This window comes from Delphinus delphis, chromosome 4 (genome assembly GCF_949987515.2).
Source record: "Delphinus delphis chromosome 4, mDelDel1.2, whole genome shotgun sequence".
In the NCBI taxonomy this organism is placed as follows: Eukaryota; Metazoa; Chordata; class Mammalia; order Artiodactyla; family Delphinidae; genus Delphinus; species Delphinus delphis.
Window position 1 is genome coordinate 55,642,881 of NC_082686.1, and position 27,237 is coordinate 55,670,117.

The window sequence follows — 27,237 nt, forward strand, 5'->3', positions numbered from 1 at the left end:
AAATGATAAATAATAAAGCCGTTGGAGTCTAGATATCTTGGATGGGGACGCCACAGAAATAGACCGGGGAGAGTCACTGGCATGTGGGATAGTATTTAAAGTCAGAGACTAGCTGAGGTCACCTAGAAACAACATTTAATAGAGAGAAGAAAGTGGTCCAGGAACAAGCCCTCAGACACACCGACATTTAGAAACCAAATAGAGAAGGAGCTGCCAGCGCAGAGGATGGGAGGGAGGGAAGCAGGAAAATGAGAAGTGTGTTGTCAAGGAAGCTACATAAAGAAAGTGCTTCAAGAAAGAAAGAGTGGTCAGCTGGGCTGAAGAGGTCAGGTAAGATAAGTGACTACTGCACTTGTCAGCACAGTGGTCACTGGTGGTTTGACAAGACAGTCCCAGTGACGCTGTTGAGTCAGAAGCCCCACGGGAAAGAATGAGGTGAGAGTAGACGGTGAAGAAGCAGAAACAATGATGTAGGACTTCATCCAGGATCAGATGAAGACACATGGCACCTGTGCAAATTAATCATGTGGTGCTCTTTTCACTGATAGCTTTTCATGTGTATCCATCCCTTCCACAAGCAACACCGAGCATGAGGGTGGCGAAGAAGGCCCCCACCCTCCTGTACCTGGCGGGGCTCTTCCAGTCCCGTGAGCAGCTCTGGCGGCCTGAGGCCTGCACCCCTCACTCAGCTTCACCACAGCCTGCTGTGACTCAGCAGCTCAGGGACCGCCCACTGTGGGCCAGTGCCAGGCTCACCCTGTGCACCCCAGGTAGCTGCTGATCAAAGTTTTCCTTCCCATCATATATAGTATTGCCTCTGAGAGGAGATTTGGTAAATGCAATTTTCTTCATCTTTCCCCGTGACGTCTTAGTGATTCTAACCCAATCTTCACCTCAGTTCCTCATAAAAGGTAGCTGAGGAAGTGTATCTAAGGGATCGGAACTATTTTTGGTGCAGGGAGAGAAGTTAAGGACTATATCGTGTCTTTTCATCTCAGAGACTGACTACTCTCAGTTTGTACGATCTTCCCAGAGTTTACTTAAACCTTGGCCATGCTGGTTTCCCATGCAGTTTTAATTCCGAGTTACCCACTTAGTACAAAGATCCCCATCGTCATTCACTTAAGCTATTCTAGGTCCTCTCATTGGTAACCCTTTACATTTTTCTTCACTGAAGATTCAATTCAGGGTGTTCTGTCATTCCCTCAAAGTTCAAAAAAAGTCAGCTTGCCTCCAAACTTGCTGTAAGTTCCTCCAGAGACGTGTGGCCAAATTCTGATGGTAGACAATACTCAGGGAAAAAATACAGAAGAATCTCCCTAGGAATATAAGCACAGCAGAGATGAGAATACACCAGGAAAAGAGATGCAGCGCTCATGTGTCTGAACTGGCTCTATCTCCTGGGTTTTGTTAAATACCTTGGCAAAGACGAACATTTGTGCCTGCCAAGTAGTTTGTTTTTATAAGTGGCATCAAAGTGTTCTTCAAAAGGCATTGACTGGGGAGAGGGAGGAGGCCATGGCTATAAAAGGGCAACAGGAAGAATCCTTGTGGTGATGGAAGTCTTCTGTATCTTGACTGTGTCAACGTCAATATCCTAATTTCCATATTGTTCTATAGTTTTGCAAAATGTTACCATTGGGAGAAACTGGGTAAAGGGTACAGGGGATATCTCTGTACATTTATCTTAAAATAAAATGTTTATTAAAGCAAGCAAGCGTGAGCTCACAATGCCCATGCATAACCAAGCAGTCCAGGAAAGCCTTGCACCTACCTGAATTTCTCCTTGGCAGAGAGCTAAGTCAGCATTGCAAAATTCCCGGAGGAAAAGAGGCTGACTACAGGCTTACTGACTTTTTCCCTAAGAAAACCAAAGAACTTAACTCTTCGGAGTAATTCTTTCACCGGGGCCTCCGGGACTACCCCTAGAAATCATACATGGACCCTGCTCTTTCCAGACAGCATTGTTCTGACAGGTGCTTCCTTTTGTCAAAAGGCAGGAGCACCCCACCCTTCTAGTGTGATGGCTTTTCTAGGATTAATCCCCTAGATGACATACATTTCACTCCTGGGAGAATATGAAATCTAGAAATTTACAGTTACCACATCTTAAAAGTATATAGAGTGTTTTATGTTGAAGTGTTCCAAGAACTTCATGTATATTACCCAAGGGACTTACAAAATTTTTCAATTATAAAATAACATGGCACACAAAGGATAAGACAGCTATCTCTTATATAATTTACATTCCTAGTATTTTAATTATATTATTTGTGGCAATATTCATTTGTAATTTTAAGGAGATTCAATCCAAAAAGTTAAAAATCCTCAGCATTTCACAACATTAAATGTAACACACACACACACACACAGTCCTCAGAATTATTTGCCTGGCTGGTAAGAAGATGAGTAGGGAAGAGGCAGGATGAGAAAGGGCTTCTGGGTATTTGAGCTGAGCAGAAATCAGATGGCATAGAAAGAAAAGCTTCAAGTGGAGTCCCAGGGAAAGGAGGCCTGTGGTCAAGTTTACGGTAGGTTTTGTGGAGGAGAAGTGGTGAGAGGTATTTTTAAATACAAACCACCTCCTTCCTCCCCTAAATCCAGCCTCCCTTCCTCCAATACAGGGTTGAAACCCCTGTACTGGTCCTGAGTATTGGTCCTTTTCATGGTGGGTATAAATTCTGTGGGGTTTAGATTTAGAGCTAATCAGCAATCTTCCAAGGAAGTATTTCTAGAAAAACAAATATTCGGAGGTGGTGGCATTTGGTGGGGAGTGGGAAAGGGTGAAGGGGCAGGTTGGGGAGAGACAAAGCTCTGAATCAGTTCTGGATGATTCTCAGTCTGAAATCTCTACATCAAAATTTACATGAAACACCATTATAGTCTGAATAATGTCTCACACGTGTGTACTATTATTTCTAAAGACAGGTAAAGAGACAAAGACACACAGAGAGAAGGAGAGATTATTTTAAAGTGAAACACCTTATGTAAAGGTTTTATTGGAATCACTTGTCACAAGTAGCTCATCATGTTGTATTTTCTCAATATCCTCAAGCTCATTAATTCCACAGACATTCCCTGAATGCTACTAAAACAAAGCCTTTATCTAGTGCACCTTCCAGAGCCTGGCATCGTGCCCCATGCTAGGAACCCAATACATTCTTATTACACTGAATTCAGCCTAGTAGGGAACGCAGACAAGGAAGAAAACTATTCCAATACAGTGTGACAGAAGCTAGAAAGGGAATGCAGCACCATGGCTACCTAGAGGCGGGGCCCAAATTCGTATTTGGGAAGCCCCAAAGGAAGAGTAGGAGTCAGCTAGCTGTGTGGGGCAGGGGGGTACAGCCTGTGAAGGAAGAATGCCAGGCCAACTGCACTACATGTTGGGGAACTGAGTATTTTCTGACGGTATTGAGCACCCTGGTCAGATTCATCCATTCTTTATAAAGTGCTGGTAATGTGCTAAGTGTTGCTATAGGCTTCATATAGAAAACTTCATGTCATCTTTATGGAAGCTCTCTTTTTTTTTTTTTTTTTTTTGGCGGTACACGGGCCTCTCACTGTTGTGGCCTCTCCCGTTGCGGAGCACAGGCTCTGGACATGCAGGCTCAGCGGCCATGGCTCACGGGCCCAGCTGCTCCACGGCATGTGGGATGCTCCTGGACCGGGGCACGAACCCACATCCCCTGCATCGGCAGGCGGACTCTCAACCACTGCGCCACCAGGGAAGCCCTATGGAAGCTCTTTGATTAAGGACTTATTCCTATTTTGAACCTCTCTGGTTCCCTAATTGTTAAGGATCCTCATCTCCACGCCCACCTGTACTCTCCTTTGCCCCTCTCCCTCCAAGACCTTAGTATCCACCTTTGTACTCTCTCCTCCATCTCACTTCTGCTAAAAGGCTCTTCCCTTGGGGATTCTGTCCCACGAGACTGACTGGAGAGGAAGACAAATTATCCTGCTCCTGTAGTCTCTAGGCACAAACGCACAGACCTCCGCATTTTCCTTTTCCTGAAAAATTAATCCAGGAAAACTGTTAGATCCTCTTAAAAACTGTAAGCTACCAAAAATCATAAATGTGGGAGATGAATGTAGATGCTTAAGAACTCTTTAAAAATTCCTTCATTTATTGTCTTGAGTCCCTTTCTTCGATGCAATTCTTCAATGACACCTTCTTTTGTTCCTGAGGAGGGTATATATAATCAAACTTCTCTCCACCCTCAAACTTCAGGTTTCCTTTAAGACAGAAACAGTGATCCTCTAATTCACAAAAGGTCCTTCAACGATGTGCTCAGCACAGAACTATAGGAATAACCTGGTGTCTGGAGTATCGAAATGGATACTGTGTATTTTGGAGGGACTCAAGAACCAAGTGCTACCATTCAAGGGGAGTCTTTTCTTACCAAGAACACCCCTTCTTCCCTTGGAGCTTTTATTCATAGTTCCACCCCAAACTTGCTAATAAAATCAGGAATTTGTCTTTATTAACATTATCTCTCTTCTTGGGGATTCAAGAAATAAGTAACCTGAAGATCTTCCAGAGCTATTGTTTGCACCCAGGACTGTAATAGGTTCTCGGCTATAATGCCCATTTCAGTTGAATTCCTACAGAAACCATATCCATATCTACAAGTTTGAGTTGGGAATTTTTATAGAGTTCAACTAGCTGAGCTACAACACTAAATCAGCTCTGTCTCCATATATATATGACGACAAAGCTTTGAAAAGCTCCAGCTAAGGGCCATTTCCTTTTCATTCCATGGTCATATCCTTTCTCAACAGGGTAATTTTTCCTTAAGAAAAATCTTTCTTGCATTAATATAACTCTGCTCTTTCTAGACATGAGCAGAGATACACAGAGGTTCCTGGTTATCCTGCTGTTCTTTTTAAAGAGTAAACTAGTTAATAATAAGCTTGGTCTTGGCTAAGGAGAAGAGCAAGCCTCCTACCTGAGGTAGAGCGAAACTCTCTCCTTCAACCCAGTGAAAGGCTATGGAAATGGCATGGCTCCACTTTCTAAAACCAGGAGTCAGGTCCTGGTTTTTGATAGACCTCAAATGCTAATTTTATTTTATTTTTTTTGTGGTCTTTTCTTTTGCTTCAGTAACTGGCAGCAACCTGTAAAAAGTGACTTTCTTTTTAAAATTTATTTTTGGTATTTTTAAAAGTTAAGATAACATGAAGCATGTTTGCACTTTTGTAGAGGTGAAATAAATGAAGCCTGACTTATATCGAGTTTACATATACAACGATAAACTAAAACAAGGCATTATAGGTTAGCATTTGTGAGTAAGGACTATGAGACCACACTGCCAATGTTTAAATCCCAGCTCTGCCACTTAAGAGTTATGTAATGCTGGGCAAATTACTTAACCTCTGCATACCTCAATTTTCTCATCTGTAAAATGGGGATAATAAAAGTATCTATTTATAGGGTTGTTGTAAGGTTTAAGTGAGTTAACATATGCAGAGCCCTTAGGACAGTGCCTGGCACATATAAGTACATAAAAAATATTATTATTATTGTTGAAAGTGATTTGAGATTTGATACTGCTTCAATATTTAGGACCATTTGGTAAAATTTAACAATCTGGATCTCAGTTTACCTTATTTACCTCTGATTTATTCACACAACTCAGTTGCACCCCATTATTTGAAAATACTTTAACATCCAGTAGTACTATTCACTGGTTTTTACATTAATCCCTTTCAATTTAACTAAAATTATTTTTGAAAATCTACTAATACACATTGGACACTGTGGAAAATTCAATCTGTTTTCAAAGGAGTTACTACATTTGGGGATTAAATAAATTAATACACATAAAACAAAACATAATGCAAGATAGGAAAATGTTAAACTGAGCATAATCGGGTGATAAAAAAGGATAATAAGAACGACTATTTTTTATTAATCTATAACATGAAACTAATAGAAGAGGCCCATTTAGCAGTGTAGGAAGGGATAAGGATGATGTCATGTTCAAAGTGAACCAAGTGGAGGGAACACTCCACACACTTCAAAGGGCCTGACTGCTCTCTTATCTGTGACAAGCAAGGCAAGTCTGGTGAACAATCGTGAATGTAAAGAACATGGTCCCCTCCACACTGTACATGGCCAGCCACAATCTTCATGCCTGGAGGAATTTAAAGTCTAGTAAACACAAGGACTAATATGTGGACCAGACAATAGAATAGTGCAGTACAGGGAAGAAAACATAAAGAAGACAAGAAATCTGTTTTCACTGGTGAAATGTGAGAAAACATATGACATGCTGCCAAAGGCAAAAGAGAAAATTGGTAAAATTTGGTAAAATTGGTAAAATTTGGTAAAATTGGTAAAAATTGGTAAAATTGGTAAAATTTGGTAAAATTGGTAAATTGGAACAAAAGGAGCTCCTTTTGTTCCAGTTAAAGCCTTGTGTTGTGTACAATCCTTTTCCCACTGAATATTTTTATAAAACAATCACCACAAAAAAATTCAAGCTGGTACAGAAAGGAGCTTATTTATCAATTCATTTGGCTTTCAGAGTGTTCAGTTGATAACAGTATGATGATTTCAAGTACTAAAGATTCTACATGTTCATTAGGGAGATGGTTTCTGGGAAATTTAAATTTTCTAGTGATGCCTAATTATAGAGGTGGATGCACCTTAAAGCCTTAGTACACTCAATCAGATTATCTCCTTTTTGATCACATGTAACTCATGAAAATGAATAATGATGATACACTTAGAGGCAGAACAAAAATTAGCCAAGAAAAAATAAAGAAGATGATAATGCACAGTTGTACATCCAAACTCTGCTGCAACACAACCAGGCAAATCTCTCCAGGCTCATAGTGCAGAGAGTAGCAAAGCGTGTGTGGGTGTCTGTGTGTGGGTATATGTAGTGAACATTACAAAAAGTGTGTGTGTATATACGTAAGTATGTACATATGTATGTGTGAGTATATATCTACACCGCGATTAAAAGCAAGAGCTTCCGAATCAGGGAGCCCTGTCCTTAGTAGCTGTGTAATTGTCTTTGTGATTTTGAGTGTTATTAGTTTCTCTTTTTCAGTTTAGCGTTTTAAAAAAAAAAAATTAAAAATAATACCAGCCTTGTAAGTTTGTCTAAGGAGCTAATGTATACAAAGCACTTAGGTGACTGTGTAAAATATAATAATGACTCATAAACAGTGGCTATTATTATCATCAAGAAGGCCTGGTTCACTTGAAGCAATGTCCCAGTCATTGACATGTCATATCCATACATTTTTTAATAATATGCACACATTTATTCAGATATACACAGGCATACTGATATATAATTTTTTCCATACTACCATGTCTTAGGGACCAATTGACATGCCTGAATCTCAGAACTAGTGAGTAAGAAACCAGGATTCAAATTTAAGCCTACCCAACATCAAGGATGAGGATCTTACATACTACGTCCAGAAGAACACTGATAGAAGGCAAGAAGATGGTTGGAGAATCCCATTTTCTAGGGACTATACCGTAGGCCATGGCAGTATGAGACTGACATCCATCCAGATCACTGGACGAACGGCCTTTTCAACCTCATAATATTTGTACAACCCTGAGGTCTGGCTTGCTTCTGTCCCGTTCCCAGGCTCGTGCAAGCTTGCCAACCCAGACACTGTGCAGAGCTGGTAGTCAGAACTTACTGTTCAGGAATGCAGCACTCTGGCTTCACTCCTTGATCAGTGACTTGTCTCTGGATCCCTAGTGTCATTAGTGAAAATGTGTCCTGATGCAAAGTCCAAGTTGGATCCACCTGAATATAACAAGAGCATCCTCCTTTCTCCTAGGGCAGGACGGATGTTAGGTGTGTGTTCCTAAAGGATGGTAGGTGGGGCCCTCATCCATGTAAGCACAGCCCCGCAGCCCTAGACACAGAAACTTCCATAAAGCCCAGGGCAACTGCAGAATGCAATTCATGGCTTCCAGTGGTTTGCAGTCTACTGTCACACACAGGAACCTAGACCCTATCCTGGACCTGCGTAGGGGCCATAGCTCCCTATATATATGCCCCACCTCTAACTTTCTCTTCCTTCCTGTTTCTATCCTTTGCCAACTCCTTTCTTCAGGAAGATTTTGTCAGTCACTGATCAGAAAGTCAAAGTAACATCCTAAGGGAAAATACTGTTCCAGCTAGAGCATGTTGTATTTCCCTCTGCTGAAAGCCTCTTACCTCACCCAGGCCCCTCAAAGCTTGTGAAGCCCAGCCAAACCAATTGGCTGTACTAATTTAGTGGTGCTTCTGCTACTGTCCCCCACCCGCTCATATGACACCTATTTGAGAGCACTCTTCTGTACACTAACTTCTTTGGCTTGACTGTAAAGCCCTCTCCTATCATTGGTCCCTACCTGGAAAAACTCTGAACCTTGGACTTTACCCCCTCCCTGTCTCCATCCTTTGAGAACTGAGATCCAGACATTTAAACCCCTCATTAACCATGCCCACAAATGTTAAGATTGTACACTGAACCAAAAAGTACAACTCAGTTTCTCTCAATAAGTTCAGTATCTAAAGCTACAAAAAGAGACTTTCTAGAAGGCCATAATGTCATGAGGGTCTTCGTGAGGCAGTAAAAAAAAAAAAAAAAGAGAAAGAACGGAAAGAAAGGGAGGGAGGGAAGAAGGAAGGAAGGAAGAAATTCAGTAAGAATTCTTTTTTTTTTTTGCCCCGTTCATTATAAATGGCCCCTATTTGTTTTTGTTTTTGTTTTTTTTTTAACATCTTTATTGGAGCATCATTGCTTTACAATGGTGTGTTAGTTTCTGCTTTATAACAAAGTGAATCAGCTATACATATACATATATCCCCATGTCTCCTCCCTCTTGCGTCTCCCTCCCACCCTCCCTATCCCACCCCTCTAGGTGGACACAAAGCACTGAGCTGATCTCCCTGTGCTATGCGGCTGCTTCCCACTGTCATACAGAGTGCAGTAAGTCAGAAAGGGAAAAAAAAATACCATATGCTAACACATATATATGGACTCTAAAAAAAAAAAATGGTTCTGAAGAACCTAGGGACAGGACAGGAATAAAGACGCAGATGTAGAGAATGGACTTAAGGACATGGGGAGGGGGAAGGGTAAGCTAGGACGAAGTGAGATAGTGGCATGGACATATATACACTACCATTCATCTGTTTTTAAAAGCCCCTTCTGTCCTGTCTTCTATCCTTACAAATCCTGGTTCTTTATTACACTGGAGAGAGGATTAACATCCACCATATTGCTGGACCATGTAACAAGAGGGCAGTTAGTGACAACAGTTCTCTTTCAAAAGACATGTCACCCACGTTATATCTAAATCAGTGCAGTTAGGAGACAAGTCATAAAGTCATTTTATTGAATTTTCTCAATAATATCACCACCCAACAGAGAAAAGAATATCAGGAATTGTCACTGCTTAGAAAATTCAACAAAGCATATGTAGAAATATGCTAGTAAGTATTTTTACCTTAAATTAGATGTCAGTTTTCTTACTGTTTCCTTGACAGATGTGCTTTGAGAAGATGTTGTCAGTGAAGAAGCAACTTTACAACCACCCCTCACAGACACGCTGGCTTCATATCCAGAACTTGAATTTAAATCTTCCACTGGCCTACTGGGCAAAAACAAGCCAAGGTTTATAGTTTCTAAGTAGAAATCACATTAGATACTAATAAATTCAGAAATATTAATACACAACAAATGAGATGTTAATACGCAAAAAATGAAAGCTAGGACATAGATGTAATGCTGAAAACTGTCATTTATGTAGTTATATAAAATCAATTCTCAGGTATAAGAATTACTATTTATTCCTGACAAATCTTGTTTCAAGGTTTTTGGGTAGCCCCAATTAAATAGAATTGGCAGTAATTTATTCTTAATAACAGTAGTCATATACCATTTGTCTCTTATTTGCTGAAAGAGGCTTTTAAACCCAAGTTCTACTTTAGCCTGGGGGAAGGTAAGTACAGAAGGTAGGTCCAGAAATAAAGCAAAGTCAGCTGAAAGAAATATGTAGTCAAGATCTGGTGGAAGGAGAGCATTCCAGGTGGAGTGTAATGCTCCTGGGGGAGAAACAAGGTAGGGCTGTTGAGAGATACACGAGAAGGCCAGGGCTGCAGGGGGGGAGTGCACAGGAAGAAGAGGCAGAGAGAGGAGGTGAGAGGCACTGGCCATGGGGTGGGGACTGGAGTTTATTTTAAGCAGAGCAGGTGCTACCATTGGAGGGTTTCTTCCATGGGAGTGAGGTGAGCTGATTGATACATGTTTTAAAAAGATAACTGGCTGCAGCGTGGAGAAGAGCTCACAATGAGGATGCAAAAAGTAGTGTGTAGTGTGTTAATGAGCCCCAAGGCTTTCAGTACCGGGGGAACAAAAAAGCTCAGGAGGGCTGGGGGACACGCGATACGGGAGGCGAAGCTGGGTAGGCAGGTGGGGGCCAGATCACGTAGGGTCTTATTTGTCAAGTGAAAAGGAGATTTTAGTAATCCCTTCATGCTAACGTCCATGAATTAAGACCGCAACTCTAGAGAGTTTCCTATGTTTACAATGTATGGACCTTTTTTAAAAAATTGGGTAATAGCTTATATCAAATGGAACATGTTTCTACTGTCAACAGTTCTTTGTCAGTAATTATACTGCCTAACTTCAGCTGATACTTTATATAAGATTAAGAACACTGTGTTATAACTAATGCTTAATTGTCTGTTAAAGAACACTCACACAATGTCTGAAGCCTATTAATTATAACCTCTTTTATGCTGAAATTTTATTAAAGAAGTCCTTAAATTTAAATTTTCTTTTTTTTTTTTTTACCATTTTTGGGATGCTGGAAATTCGTGCTGGGGTGGGAGGTGGAGGGTAAAATGCACTACACCAGAGCACAGAGATCCCTCCCTGAACCTTTGTTTCTTCTTCTGCCAAATAATAATAGTGCCTGCCTCACAGAGCTGTGCTGAGGATTACATAATACATACACAGAATTTAGCTCAATGCCTACTAACAGTAAGTGCTCAGCAGACAGTACCTAGTTATCAATGTTATTATAATCATCTCCATTATTACTACCACTACTAATGAATTTGATAAGATTCTCCAATTAAGATTGTTTTAATTGGATAATAGTTCTAACATTCATATTGTAGTTATGACTCAAAGATTATTTTTAAAAAACACAAGGTCATAAAAGTCTAAAAGTAATATATGAAATAATACACACACAGGCAAAAAAACATGTTTTAGTTTTTGGATGGATTTTAAATTTCAACTCAAATTTTAATAAATAACTTTAGGTTAACGCATCGTCCATAAAATGACCTAACAACAGCACTGGGGGGGAAATTACATCATTTATTCAATCAACAAATATTATAGAGTGCCAACTCTGAGGCAGGTGCTATTCTGGACACTAAGGACACAGCGGTGAGTAAGATAGCCCCTGTTCTTGTGGAGTGAGTTAGTTTCAAGTGAAAATACAGAAAATAAGAAAGCTAGAATGTAAAGTGTTAAAAGAAATAGATAATTGAATAAGATACTTTAAAATAATAATAAAGGCTCTGAAAGAAATGCAGTGGGATGATACAATTTGAAGGTGTGCGTTATCAGGAAGCGGGGTGGGCTATTTTAGATGGAGTGTTCGGGGAAGACCTGTCAGACGCCAGAGTTACAAAGAAGAAAAGATATGAGCCCTGTCCTTCATGAAGCTCACATGCAGAGGGAAGACAGATACTCAGACAACAATTCCACATGACGTGAGGAGTTGTTCACACTGTGTGTCAGAACGTGGTTGGTATTTAACAAATAATTACTGCAGTTGAATGAACTATGATGCAATCTGATCCCCGCAGTTGTGGCTCTGTGAACACCTGAGTCTGCCCAGGAGAATCGGGGCCCCCAAAGGAGAGAACACTTGAACTGGGACGTGAATGAAAGGGTAACAGACCAGTACACAAGAGGGCATTCAAACCCAGGAAGTGGTGTGGAAAAAGAGGTGGAATTTTGTGACATAACAGAACGGGAAGCAATTTTGAAAGTCTGGGAAGCAAAGTGGGAGCTAACCTGGGAGTCATGAGCACAGGGGGCTTGTGCCATGCTCAGGAGTTTCTGCCTTGTCTTAAAAGTGGTGGGGCTATGAAAGGCTTCTGAGTGGAAGAGTGGAGGGATGGGATTTGAGGGTTAGAGTGACTACTCAGTCAGCAAGTGCAGGACAATAACAGCTCCTCCTAGGTTTGGTTTTGTTTTGTTTTTCTTGTACTTAACTCAGTCTGCCCCTCTGCAAAAAGAACACAGGATTCTTCCCAGCAACACTGGGTCTGAATGCTTGGAAAGCAGCTTAGACAAATTTGGAGCAGCGTGAGGATAAGAATCTGTTTCCTTGAAAACATTTTTTTTTTTCATTCTATTGGATAACCAAAATATTCAGCTTCTATTTAAAAGTGACAAGAGTCTTATGTCAAGAAAATTCTAGCATACGATGATTATTGCACATATGTATGGCAATAAGATAATGAGCCACACACAAAAAATCAGCTCATGGTTTCACAGTCATACGTATATGTGACATTTTTAGTTCTTTGACTATATTACAATAATTTGAATTAGTTGCTTTCTGTGAGCGGGAAGTTAAGCCTGTTCCATTTCATAATTCCCAAATCCTCACAAAAGAAAATGAAAAAGTTTGGGAAAAGGGTAAGAAATCTAGTGTATTCTATTCTTTCCTGTCTCCTTTGTAAAATCTGGTTCCACTCTTCATTGCCTTTGCTTGTTGCTATTATTTTCTTTCTTCTTGTATTTAAACATTGATAATTACTTTTCAACAGTATAATTGTACTCCCTTGGAATTTGTATAATTGCAGTACACTCACCTTTCCCAGTTAGGTGATGAAGGGTTTCTCTTTATTTCTGCAGTATCACTGCACAACTCCTGTGTTTCTTCAAAAGAACATAGACAAAATGAAGAAAGTCAATCACATTTTGGTGATTACACAATGAAGTGAACTGAAAGAAGTGTTAGCAGTTCATTAACAACTTGTATATAATTTGGCTTTGTATTCAAACACTCTTTTGTAAAACTGCACCAATATGTTCTTAAGGCGATTTATAATAACCTCTTAATAAAGAATCCAAGAGCCTCTGTAGCTTGTTTTTTATAATTTCTTTTTAATGATGCTTATTTTTTGCTATTGCTGTGCACGGGATGACTAATGGGAACTGTCCAGTGTCCCTTCTCTCAGCAGCCCCTACCCAGACAACCACTTGTCTTCCCCCAGTATCTTACTCTCTTCCATTTTGAGTTCAGGTTCAAAGACATCCTGACAGATCCCAATCAGAAATGTGCCTCTAGGAGAGAGCAGAACTTTAAAGCAGAAAGCGACCTACAGTCATCGAGTTCATCTCACTCAGGGAACTTCAGAATCCGAGGTTCAAGGAGGTTAGTGCTTTGTTTACAGTCCATAGAAGAGCAGAAATGCTTTGATCTCCTCGGACTGGTTTCAAGAGTGTCTTGGGGAGCGTGTTAAGGAATAGGTCAATGTGTTCTTCTTCCAGCTAATATCTCTAGAATTCTTTTTGATAACTGTGATCTTGTCCCACCAAGTAAACCCTTGCCAATAAGTTTAGGGCCACTGAAGGCCAAGGGGAACAGGACAGCGACAAGGAAAGTTTTGGATGGTGAGTAAATGGCTGAGGACCTGCCTGACTCCTCTAAGGAAACATAAAAGAGAATAGACAGGTTTTCCAAGCGCACTGCAGGCACAGTTGGTTTTGCTCATGATCTGCATGCAAAGTAAAATTTCTTAACCCATTAGCCAACTAATTCATAACTACAGTCATTTGAAAATATTTCACGATTCGTTCCTTCCAAATCCAGGAGGAGTATTTGAAATTAAATATTAATTTTAGGATCAAAATTGTATTAACAATTTTTTCATTACCATTTGGAAATCCAACAGGCACATACTTGAAGGCATGTTAATAGTTTGAAACTTCTATAAAAGACTGGCTTTAAAATTAAGAGACCCTTACAAAAGAAATCTTGATTGTGGAATAGCTAACTATCCTAGTTATGATGAAAGAGAAAAAGTGTGATTTCTTATGGACCTCACTAATGGGTTCAAATATAAAGATGTGAATGAATGACTGATTAGGTTACCTAAGCAATGAAGTATAAAAGAAGGGAGAGCTTACAACCAAGAGTGAACACGAAATGATGGCATGGATCGACACAAAAACAACTGGAAATTATGGAGTCAAAATGAACTGAGACCTGTTTAGGAGACTAAGAAAGGCTTTAAAACTTATTTCAAAATAAGAAGATGACAATGAAAAGAATGGTCCTGCTGCTTAGGCCCAATGGTATAATTTTACAATAAAGGAGACAATGGTATAATAATAATATAACACATAATAAAAGAATTCTACTAATAATAATGAATGGACACTAAGAAAATAAAATTTTCTGAGTCTAGCTTGTTTCCAGCTTCTCTATGCAGGGAAATTGTCTTTAGATTGAATATTATCAGATGGCAACTTTAGGCTTAAAAGAAGCTCAAGTCTCTCACCTAAGACAAATTACATCCCACGGACATGAAGGAACTAATAAATGCGTTTGTTGAACTATTCTTAGTGATCTCAGAGGAATCATGCAAAATAGGGAAAGAACTAAAATGACTGAAAACAGAGGAATGTCATCGTAATATTCAAAAACAGTTTCTGAAAATTATAGGCCTGATATCAGTCGTCAGCAAATTTCTAAGTAGAATTCAATGAGGGGGTGACAGATGTCCACTGTTGGAATTTCAGGCAGTGAGTAGTACTGGGGAAAGTGCGCTCAGGCAGGAAGTGTCCCCCTGCCCCTCCAAAATGTGTGAGGTTGGCAGGTCACTCTCTACCCACCTCTCCTCCCACTATTGGAAAAACAGATTTAATTTTTTAAAATCCGAACTGCTACCAAACTTCTGATCTATATCCTACATAAGATATGTCGCATAAGTCATACTGAAAAAGACTCAAGACGTTACAGCTAACATATGTAAACTGAATTCTTTTTTTACCTTTATTCATAAGAGAAACTTCCTTTTCTTCTTGTCTCAGTGAAACATCAGGGTTACTTTTATCTAAAACCTGAAAAACAAGCTCCGTATTTAAAGCTGTACAAAAACAAAGGACATATAGTAAGGTGCAGAACTGACCTTGAACATCAATGCCCATATCAGAGAGAGACCATAAGGTTGCCAGGACAGTTTAGGAACATGTTCTGAAGGGAGACAAACATACGTGTTGTCAAAAATTATACTGGAATGCAGCTCAAGGATGGTTGCATTATAATTGTCATGTTTATGTCTATCATTTCTTTAGTGGGATTTTTACATTTCTACCAATATTTGCATAGAAAACTTACATTTTGGGAATGCGCTTCTTTAGATCAGAGAGACAGAGAGAGAGAGAGAGAGAGAGAGAGAGAGAGAGAGAGACAGATGGAGTTTGTTTATGCCACCCAAGAAAACAGATCCAGAAGCTCCTTTCACGTATTTTTAAGTGTCTGAGAAGGTGGGGCAAAGGCAGTAAAAAAAAGGAATCTGAAGAAGACGGGGGTAAAGCAAAAGCTCTGTCTGCTCCTTGATCTGAAGACCCCTGAACACGTGCTGAGACACACTGGGCTCCTGACTCCATCACCTGGTGTGAGGTGTACAGCTCTCAGTTTTCTGGAGCTTACCCATTGTGTGTATCCTTCGCCTTTCAATGCCCCCTCTAAACTGCTAAACAAATGTGGGATGGGGAGGCTATCAACCTTCCTTTTCTCCCCTCCCAGGAAACAAAGGCATATATTTTACACGGCATTCTGGAAACTGTGCTCTGTCAGGAAGCAGGTTAAATGGACACACACGTAACCTAGTAACGAAAGAACTGAGAGGCCGTCCATCACTGTCATTTTCTATTTTATCCAAATTAAGAGAAAGCAAGCCTTGTAGGTAGGGGGAAATAAAAAAAACTGATTCTAAGTTACTTTGGTCCATTTCAAAATATTTTTATTCTTTTTTTTTTTTTGCGGTACGCGGGCCTCTCACTGTTGTGGCCTCTCCCGTTGCGCAGCACAGGCTCCGGACGCACAGGCTCAATGGCCATGGCTCACGGGCCCAGCCACTCCGCGGCATGTGGGATCCTCCCAGACCGGGGCACGAACCCGTGTCCCCTGCATCGGTAGGTGGACTCTCAACCACTGCGCCACCAGGGAAGCCCTTTTATTCTTATACTGTAAATAAATTCATGCCCCAGGAAGTAAATAAAATGCATATATTTTTTTTTAACATCTTTATTGGTGTATAATTGCTTTACAATGTTGTGTTAGTTTCTGCTGTATAACAAAGTGAATCAGCTATATGTATACATATATCCCCATATCCCCTCCCTCTTGTGTTTCCCTCCCACCCTTCCTATCCCACCCCACTAGGTGGTCACAAGGCACCAAGCTGATCTCCCTGTGCGATGCAGCTACTTCCCACTAGCTATCCATCTTACATTTGGTAGTGTATACATGTTAATGCTACTCTCTCACTTCATCCCAGCTTACCTCCCCCTCCCTGTGTCCGCAAGTCGCAGGACAGAAATGCATATATTTTTAAAGTTCATTTTGCAAAATGACTTTAAAATGGTATCTTATTTATTTCTGATGTAACATAAAATCTAAAGTTTTCTCCTGATGTGTTGATATGTAAGGAAAAGCTCCATACTTTGTGTCTTCCCTTTGAAGGGAATATTTTTTGACCAGTTTATAGGCAGCATAGACTATTTCCTACCACAGTTAACAGCAACCACAAGATAAGCTCATGAGAAGAACTACTTAACGCCTTTAGTAATAACCACTTTGTAATAATCTATGATGATCCTACTCAGGATGTGTTCATTTTCTTTGGTAACTTCTCCTTATGATGGAAATCAGACAAGATAAAAGTATCCAAGCTTAACAAAAATGACAGCACTCCCAGCAGGGAACTCCTGGTGGCGGTATTATTAACACAGCCTCTTGAAATTATTTTTGCATTTTATTGTTTGGTTCTCTGCTTTGAGCTCTGCCGTGTGAGGGCTGTTTCCATGAGGGTCAGATATGGTCCCCTCACCCCAAAAGTGTTACTTACACGAGGCTTTACCGTCTCTATTGCAGGAGAGATTTCCTTCTTTTCTTTTCCTTTCTTTTATTTCCTTTATTCTTTGGCATAGTAATGTTTAAAATATTTTGGATAAACAATTCACAGCCTACAGTATTTCCTTTTAAATGACACTGTGTAAATATCTGAGTTCATAGGATGCCGCCTTTTTTTTACAATGTACTTGCGGCTTTGAAGGTCTGGATTTTTTCAAGCTGAGACAAGAAAACATGCAGTTGTCTTTTCAATGACACTATTTGCGTATTTTGATACTTGTGAAGCTCTTTCACATATATGACTTCATTTCAGTATAGAAATGCTCTCCAGCCACTTAGGCTTAACTGTGTCTCATACTCTGCAGTTTGAGGATATCGCTTTCCTAAGACTTTACTTCGGTCATGGAATAGATAATACTTCCCACACAGTAAATGAGATTACAGTTAAGTCTTAACAAGGAGTTTTAGATACCTTAATTAAAATTATGTTAACAATGAGTAGAGTGGGATTTGTCAATTCTCCAAGGCATGCAAAGGATCAGCATAATACCACATGCTCAATTTTGTGAAGTATCTATTTAAGAGGATAAATAAATCATAAATAAGTTAGAGAGAGGAAAAAGAGCATAGCATAGTCAACTGTGTAACACTTTTCTCATTCAACCCGCATTAAGGAAGCTTAAGAACTGGTTGATAACACTTTGTCTGGCTTCTTTCCTTCTGCTTCTTTGCCCCTCCACACCGACCCCAAACATTTTATCAAGGACCCATAAAGGCTACCAGTTCTTGCCCTCCTGCCAAGTTCAAAGGCCCTTCCTGTTTTCACTCTTCCATGGTTAACATTATGTTCTAGGCGCCTCCCTTTTGTTCATTAATTTGTTCAGTAAAACTGAGTTCCCAGTTTGAGTCAGACACTGTTATGATGAAGACTATGGAGCTTATTTTCTAGTGAGGGAGAAAGATATTAAATAAAAAGATGGATATGTAATAATATAAGTTCTCTGAAGAAAAATATCACAGGTAAGAGAAGGAGAATGACCTGGGTTACCCAACTACCTCTCTGGGGTCACTGTAATCATCTACACCCTCCTTTCTCCAGGTCTTTGAGTTGCTGTTGATTTGTTTATTCCCCTCAACTTTTTTCTAGTCTTTCCTCAAGCATCTCCCCTCAATTGGGCCTTGCTTGTCCCCTCTATATAAAATTGCTCTCACTCTCACCACACCCACACTGACACTTCCTGTCCCCTTAACTCTGCTCTATTTCTCTCCTTAGCACTTACAATTGCCTACCATGCAACATATTTTCCTTATTTATCTTGTCTATTGTCTGATTTCCCCACTAGAATGGAAGCACCATGAAGACAGGGAGTAGCGCCTAATTTTTTCCTGCTGTATCCCCAATGTCTAGGACAGTAACTGATGCTCCATACACTCACAGAATAAAAGAAAGTTGAAACGCAAGTCAAGAAAATCCACGTATGTTGCTGGGGGTAGGAAGTAGTGGAGTCCAGGCATTATGAACAACAAAGGAAGAGGCTGTGAAGGAAAAATAAGCTTAGGGTGCTGGAGGCCAAGGAAGGTGAGGGTAACTACAGCGGAGTGAGAGAAGGAATGAATTATAGGCAGTGAGGACAGCAAGGAAGTCAGGCCAGGTCATGTAGGGCCTTGGAGGGCACTATATTTCATTCTAAGTGTGAGCAGAAGCCATTGGAGGGTTCACCTCTTACACTGTTGGTGGGAATGTAAATTGTCACAGCCACTATGGAGAACAGTATGGAGGTTCCTTAAACAACAAGAGCCTATTGTATAGCACAGGGGACTATATTCAATACCCTGTGACAAACCATAATGGAAAAGAATATGAAAAAGAATACATGGGGGGCTTCCCTGGTGGTGCAGTGGTTAAGAATCTGCCTGCCAATGCAGGGGACACAGCTTTGAGCCCTGGTTCAGGAAGGTCCCACATGCCACGGAGCAACCAAGCCCGTGTGCCACAACTACTGAACCTGCACTCTAGAGCCCGCGAGCCACAACTACTGAGTCCGCGAGCCACAACTACTGAAGCCCACGTGCCTAGAGCCCGTGCACCACATAAAGGAGTAGCCCCCGCTTGCCACAACTAGAGAAAGCCTGCACACAGCAACGAAGACCCAACACATCTAAAAATAAATAAATTAAATAAATAAATTAAAAAACGAAGAATATACGTATATATGTATAACTAAGTCACTTTGCTGTACCAAAGAAATTAATACAACATTGTAACTCAATTATACTTCAATAAAATTTTAAAAAAAGAAGCCAGTGGAGGGTTCTAAGTAGGAGAATAGCATAATCTGACTTATATTTTGGATGGGATACTCAGATTTTTAGACTGTGGAGGCCAAAAGCAGTGGAATCATTTATAGGGCTACTGCTATAATCCTGGTAAGAAATGTTAGTGAATTGGCCAGGTGGGTAGCTGTGGAGGGGGTAGAACAGAGTATGTGTTTGAAGGTTGATTCAGCAAGATTGGCTGATGGCTTTAGTGCAGGGTGTGAAAGGAGAGAAATTCAGGTGTCGGCCTGAGCAACTGTGAGTGATGGTATTATTTACTGAGATGGGGAAGCATGAAGAAGTCCCTTGGAATTCTTTCCTCTCTTGATTTTGATAATCTTCTGTGTCCCAACTCTTCCTGGGTAATTATTATTTTTCCCTCAAAGAAAATTTTCCCTCAAAGAAAATTTCAGGGGGTTAAATTATCACCCTTACGCAAACAATGGCTTCCCAGCATCATCAACCCTAACTTCTCATCTGTGCCCCAGTTATTTCCAACTGACTTCAGGACACTTACCCTTGAATGTCTTGCTGAACTTCAAATCCTCAGTCTCACCTTTGCCCACTTAGATTCCTCTGGTCAAGTCCTCTTTCTATTTATAATAACATTTTCATTCCAGACTGTGCCATCTCAAAACTGCTGTCACTGTTTAGTCTACCATATGCCTTTCCAAGTTGTGCTATTTTCCTTCAAGATGTTTCACTTTTCCTTGTCTTCTTGTACTACAATCTCCAGGCAGCAGCAACCTACTTGGTTTTTTGGTCTTCAGTTTCTCCTCTTTCCAGTACTGCTTCATTATCACAACATTTTCATAACACAAAAAATTAATTCTTTAGACAAAATCTCCATGATTAAACGTTCCTTCTCAAAACTTGCCTACAGGTCCTGACTACTTTCTCCCTCAAGTACAAACCCTTTTCTGGTATTCAAAACTCTTCTCAATGTGATTCTAAGATATCTGGAAATATTAATAAACATTCTCTATAATAACCAAAAAGTTCTATTCAGAATTCCCTGTAACCACTAGGTAGACTTCTGCCTCCATACCTTTGCCCACATAGTTCTCTCTACCTGAAATACATTCTTTCCTCCTTTTCTTATGTCTTTCCCACTTTTTAAGACAAGTATAAGTCATACTCTTTCCAAAATGTCTATTTTATTTACTCTAGCACATGCTGATTTCTTCCTTTCTCTGAAAAAGTATTAACAGTAAATTACAAAGAGTTTTAATTATTTTTAATAGCCAACCCTCATATCTACGGGATCCAGATAAGACTGGGATCCTGTAGTAGCCTTGATTCTTGCCATGACACTTCAAAACAGAATTCAACACTTGGGTCCACCTCCCAAAAAGAAATCCAACTGTACAAAGCATTAATAAATATACAGATTTTACTGAAAATTGTGTTGAGAAATGGAGGAAATAGTTACACAAGGCAAAAATCAGCTTAAAATTACCATAAAGCAGGTCTACTTTACTTCGTCAATTGTTAGCCTACTCATCTCTCTCTACAAACCTTCCCCTCCAGACTCTCCGATTCTGCAGCACCAGTGTTTTTCTGCTTGTGTGATTACATCCTTTCTCCTTCCTCCCACCCCTTCCCACAAACACAGGGTCACTCTCTAGCTCTACCTTTTCTTCCACAAAGCAATGTCACTCTCCCAATTTTCATTCTTTACTCCCATCTCCTGGCCTACCCAAAGCTGAATTTTCCTTCTTTGGAATTACAAAGGTGTGTTTTAAAAACTTTTTTTCTGGGGACTTCCCTGGCGGGTCCAGTGGTTAAGACTTCACCTTCCAATGCAGGGGGTGTGGGCTCGATCCCTGGTCAGGGAGCTAAGATCCCACATGCCTCGTGGCCAAAAAAACAAAACATAAAACAGAAGCAATGTGGTAACAAATTCAATAAAGACTTTTAAAAAATGATTCACATCAAAAAAAATCTTTAAAAAACTGTTTCTTGTAACACAAGGAATTATTTTCATTCTGTCACAAATCATCCCATTAATTCTCATAATAACCTTGAGAGTCAGTAATATTATTATTCCCCTTCTACAGAAAAGAAAACAGAAGACCATAAGTTGATACAACTGACATGTGGCATGCAGGTCTGAATGTGAACCTGGGTCAATCTGTCAGAGTTCAGAGCCTGTCTGCTTTCCATAAAATAATGCTAACTCATGGTTTTGTAGAATTGTCTTCCAATTTTTCTGCTCCTTTAGAGAAGAGATCATGGTGTTTTTTTTGGTGTCCTTCAAAATCTCTAACATAGTCCTGTTCAGTAAATGTGTCTTGAATTGGTGCATGGTTCCTGGTAGTTCACACACTAGCACTTGAGTATTTAGATTCATTATAAATTGCCCAGGAGATTTTCCTTTCATAAGTCAGGGGAGGTATCACATACTGTCTTTGTGTCTGTAAGTCTGTTGGTGAGTTGATGGATGATGCTATGGAGGGTGAGTATAGACAATTCTTCCTCCAAAGCCCTTGGGGCAGCTCTGGTTTATAGCTCATAAGGGGGTGGCTCTGTCTGTGAAAGTTCTGATACTGTTAGCAACAATCACGGGACTGTGAAAGTTCTGATACTGTTAGCAACAATCACAGGACTATACAGGTTCATATAGAGGCAATGGTAACATCATCACCCAGGAAAACTGACTAATAAATGTCTTGCTTTTGAAATTAAGGCAACTTTAATCATCAGAAATCATGTTATTGCAATATCAATGCAGTTTCCCATTTAAAAAAAAATTTCTGTTAGAGGAGTCAGAAAAATTTGCCTATTTAGGGTGGATGCAGCTGATTTAGGTACTGACTATGCAGGTTATTTGCTTTTCTTCTTTCTTCACCTCTTTTGGATTACTGAGCCACCTTTTCACTTTCATTGTTATATAGTAGTGATGCCAAAACAGGGTACTTACTGTTGTTTTTTGTTTGTCTGTTTGTTTGTTTGGGAGTTTGGGTTTTTTTTTTTTTTTTTTTTTGGCTATCATAGAACATAAACCTAGACATTGGAAACTCATCAACTCTTCCAGACATTCCTCAGCTTTTGTAACATACCACAGAGGCCCCATCAATGACCCCAGGGATTCAGAGTGGGTTGATGCCTTTCCTGAGCTGGCATCACCTTCTTTTGAAAGATGCCCTAAAGAGCTAACCAGATGTAGTTGGTAAAGGATTATTAGCTCATGCCCAAACAGGAAGATGGTTCCATCCATTCATTCCTTTATTCATCAATCTTTCTTCAGCCCCAGAAAGTATCACACTCTGGACTATATGCTGGAGGTTACACCTTTCAGAGTAAACCCCAGAGACTCCATTGCCAAACTCTTAAAATACATCTGTCAGTGGTGATCTGGCCGTTGAGTTTTTTAAATGTCTGAAGATTGGGAAAATGAAATGAATCCATCTGCCAGTCTGCTCCTGAGGCCAGGTGAGAGGCAAAAAGACCTAAATGACCACAGAGGACAAAAGGGGCAAAGCCAGTCCAACCAAAAAGGTAGTATGGTTCCTAGTTATTAAACAGGCAGGTCCAACCTGACTTAAAATAACCACACCCATAGATGTTCTTTCACTGCCTTAGCAACTGATATTCAGAGCAGAAACTGAAAGAAGGTTATTATAAAATATGGAAAAACAACAAATACTAGCATAGGAAAAAGGTAAATGTTCCTTCATATGAGAGTCAGAACATCTGCATAATGCCAACTTGGAGTACATGCTCCACCAAGATGAACAAAAGCATGCCCATGTGTAAGAAAAAGTTAGTACTTCCATCAGTCTGACTTAACATCTCAGAATATTTTTCCTGCTCAATTTCTCTAACTTACTGTTGGCATTGGTAATTTTATTCCCCTGGTGTTCCTGCATTTTGAAGCATTCTCCCAATTGATCATCTGCTTGCCTGACCATCTGCTGTGGTTTGGCAACCTAATTTTCCCAGTCACCTTTCAGAATAGATCCTCTAGGATGTCTATTCTGTATAGTCATTTCTTACATCTCAACTGGTGACATAACTTGAGACTGCTTACCTCTTTGACAAGATGCTTGGGAATCTAGTCCCATTGCTTCATTTTTATTTTTATTGCTTCTATTAAGCATGGTACAGTGACAGCTGATCAGATTGCATTACTCTGAGGGGCACTGGGGTCCTATGGAGCTCATATGTCAAATTTTTGCCTGGAGTAAAGTTGAAGTGCCAATTTATCACATAGCAGTGCACAAGGAGTTTTTAATTGAACTTAGAAAAACCCTTAATTACAACAGTACCACAGGGCATTGCTCCAGTAAAACAGAGCTGTAGCAAGCTTCACTTAGATGTTGATTCCCCTGACATCTGTAAGGGGTGCAGAAAAGAATTTCTACTTCCTCCCCATCTGGGGTTAACTGGGACATATTTGAACTTTACACATGGGTTTGTAAATGCTTGAGACAGAAACAGTTCAGAACATCCAGTATTCATTAAAAGAGAGGGCAGGGCATGTGTTTTGAGCTGGAAGATGGGAAATAATAGGATTTTCTGGATGCCAAGGGTCAGGAGACACCAGCTCATGGGAGGGGTTGGTGCTATGGTTATGACCGCAGCCATATTATTAGACTCATAATCTTGGGCAAGGAGAAGACGCTCCTTCCCAGGAATCATCCCTGAGATGATGATCCTGATGGTGCCTATGTGATTCTAGGTTGACTGGAAAGAAAAGAGTCAGATATTGAGCACAAAAGAACATTACTGTGTAGGTCAGATTTGGAGTGAATAAGGTCAGAAATGGGCTAACGGGAAGTTAGCTTAATCTGGGCAAGGAGTGGATGACGGCTTGATTTTTTTTTAAACGAATTCAAGACTCTTGGCTGGAGAATGCCCATCTATGAAACTTTGGAAACCTGTCTAAGCCAAAATATCCAAATCCTCACCCCTAAGAAAAGTGTATTTGTGCACTCCAACCCACCTGTATGCAATGGGCTGAACTGATATGGGGGTCAGCCCATGCAGATGGGCAATAAAGGGAGAAGTCATAATGAGGAGTGGTTAAGAAAGTGGGAGCTGAGGTTGAACAGCTAGGGTTTAAGGTGACCAGTTCCTGACTGTGATTCTGAGCGAGTTTATTTTCTTCCTCTGTAAAATGGGGATGAAAAGAGAATGTACCCCTCAGGTTATTAAAAGGATTAGATGAGATGATACATGTGAAGAATAGCAGCTGAATTTCATCGCAGCCACAGTGAAAAAGGAAAGGCTAACTCCACTAAAACACACATGCATGCACACACAGAGTAGAATTTCAGTAAAATACAATTTTGCAGGAGCTGAAATAATAAATCGGGATCACACTAGTTGTCCTGAAATGGGGGATGGAATGGTAGCTGTGCTAACAAGATTGTGTAAAATAATGAAAGAAGTTTGCTGCAGCGCAGACTGATGGCTCCACACATAATGGCCCCAAGGTCCAATCAAGCAGCTATCTAGGGCATTATGAAGAGGATTAAGAGGTCCTTTAAAAAAAAACTCCTCATTATTCTCATGACAGTTTTTTAATCTCTAAAAAAATGTCTGGAGTTTTAACTGAATCCCAGCTGGAAACTGCCACAGCCACAAACGACATATGCAAGCAAGCTCTTACCAAGAGCACTCTCACTGCATGGACTTTGAAAACAAATGGCCCACCCTGGCTGAAAGGCCAAGCACAAAGTAATATCGAAAAGGAAAAAATGCCACAGAAGTGACACCCACAAACTATGTGATCAGAAGCAACTGGAGAGACCCTGGGAGGGCTCACGCCAAGGAGTACTTCCCAGAAATTCTGCTGCCAGTGTCCTCACGGTGACACACAGCCATACCCCGCCTCGGCAGGTGACCCGCCAACACTAACAGTACAGGCTCTTGGTGCTCCAGCCAGGCGTCAGGGCTGTGCCACTGAGGTGAGAGAGCCAAGTTCAGGACACTGGTCCACAAGATACCTCCCAGCTCCACGTAATATCAAACGGAGAAATCTCCCAGAGATCTCCATCTCAACACCAAGACCCAGCTTCACTCAACGACCAGCAAGCTACAGTGCTGGACAACCTATGCCAAACAACTAGCAAGACAGGAACACAGCCCCATACATTAGCAGAGAGGCTGCCTAAAATCATAATAAGGCCACAGACACCCCAAAACACACCACCAGACGTGGACCTGCCCACCAGAAAGACGAGATCCAGCCTCATTCACCAGAACACAGGCACTAGTCCCCTACACCAAGAAGCCTACACACCCCACTGAAACAACTTTAGTCACTGGGGGCAGACACCAAAAACAACGGGAACTACGAACCTGCAGCCTGCGAAAAGGAGACCCCAAACACAGTAAGATAAGCAAAATGAGAAGACAGAAAAACACACAGCAGATGAAGGAACAAGGTAAAAACCCACCAGACCTAACAAATGAATAGGAAATAGGCAGTCTACCTGAGAAAGAATTCAGAATAATGATAGTAAAGATGATCCAAAATCTTGGAAATAGAATAGACAAAATGCAAGAAACATTTAACAAGGACCTAGAAGAACTAAAGAGGAAACAAGCAATGAGGAACAACACAATAAATGAAATGAAAAATACTCTAGATGGGATCAATAGCAGAATAACTGAGGCAAAAGAACGGATAAGTGACCTGGAAGATAATATAGTGGAAATAACTACTGCAGAGCAGAAAAAAGAATGAAAAGAACTGAGGACAGTCTCAGAGACCTCTGGGACAACAGTAAATGCACCAACATTCAAATTACAGGGGTCCCAGAAGAAGAAGAGAAAAAGAAAGAGACTGAGAAAATATTTGAAGAGATTATAGTTGAAAACTTCCCTAATATGGGAAAGGAAATAGTTAATCAAGTCCAGGAAGCACAGAGAGTCCCATACAGGATAAATCCAAGGAGAAACACACAAAGACACATATTAATCAAACTATCAAAAATTAAATACAAACAAAACATATTAAAAGCAGCAAGGGAAAAACAACAAATAACACACAAAGGAATCCCCATAAGGCTAAAAGCTAATCTTTCAGCAGAAACTCTGCAAGCCAGAAGGGAGTGGCATGACATATTTAAAGTGATGAAGGAGAAAAACCTACAACCGAGATTACTCTACCCAGCAAGGATCTCATTCAGATTTGATGGAGAAATTAAAACCTTTACAGACAAGCAAAAGCTGAGAGAGTTCAGCACCACCAAACCAGCTTTACAACAAATGGTAAAGGAGCTTCTCTAGGCAAAAAATACAAGAGAAGGAAAAGACCTACAATAACAAATCCAAAACAATTAAGAAAATGGGAATAGGAACATACATATCGATAATTACCTTAAATGTAAATGGATTAAATGTTCCCACCAAAAGACAGACTGGCTGAATGGATACAAAAAGAAGACCTGTATATAGGCTGTCTACAAGAGACCCACTTCAGACCTCGGGACACATACAGACTGAAAGTAAGGGGATGGAAAAAGATATTCCATGCAAATGAAAATCAAAAGAAAGCTGGAGTAGCAATTCTCATATCAGACAAAATAGACTTTAAAATAAAGACTATTACAAGAGACAAAGAAGGACACTACATAATGATCAAGGGATCAATCCAAGAAGAACATATAACAATTGTAAATATTTATGCACCCATCCAACACAGGAGCACCTCAATACATAAGGCAAATACTAACAGCCATAAAAGGGGAAATCGACAGTAACACATTCATTGTAGGAGACTTTAACACCCCACTTTCACCAATGGACAGGTCGTCCAA

At 40.3% G+C, this 27,237-nt stretch overlaps 1 protein-coding gene across 1 annotated transcript in view; it reads right to left on the reverse strand.

The window, feature by feature from the left end:
* MORC1 (MORC family CW-type zinc finger 1) overlaps positions 1 to 27,237 on the reverse strand; it is a 179,351-nt gene that overhangs the window by 11,840 nt on the left and 140,274 nt on the right. The window contains exons 21-24 of the mRNA XM_060009873.1: positions 15,063 to 15,132; positions 12,876 to 12,942; positions 9,479 to 9,622; positions 1,232 to 1,319 (exon numbers count right to left, since the gene is read on the reverse strand). Of these exons, the coding sequence (XP_059865856.1) occupies positions 1,232 to 1,319; positions 9,479 to 9,622; positions 12,876 to 12,942; positions 15,063 to 15,132 (369 nt within the window). The remainder of the gene's footprint in view (positions 1 to 1,231; positions 1,320 to 9,478; positions 9,623 to 12,875; positions 12,943 to 15,062; positions 15,133 to 27,237) is intronic.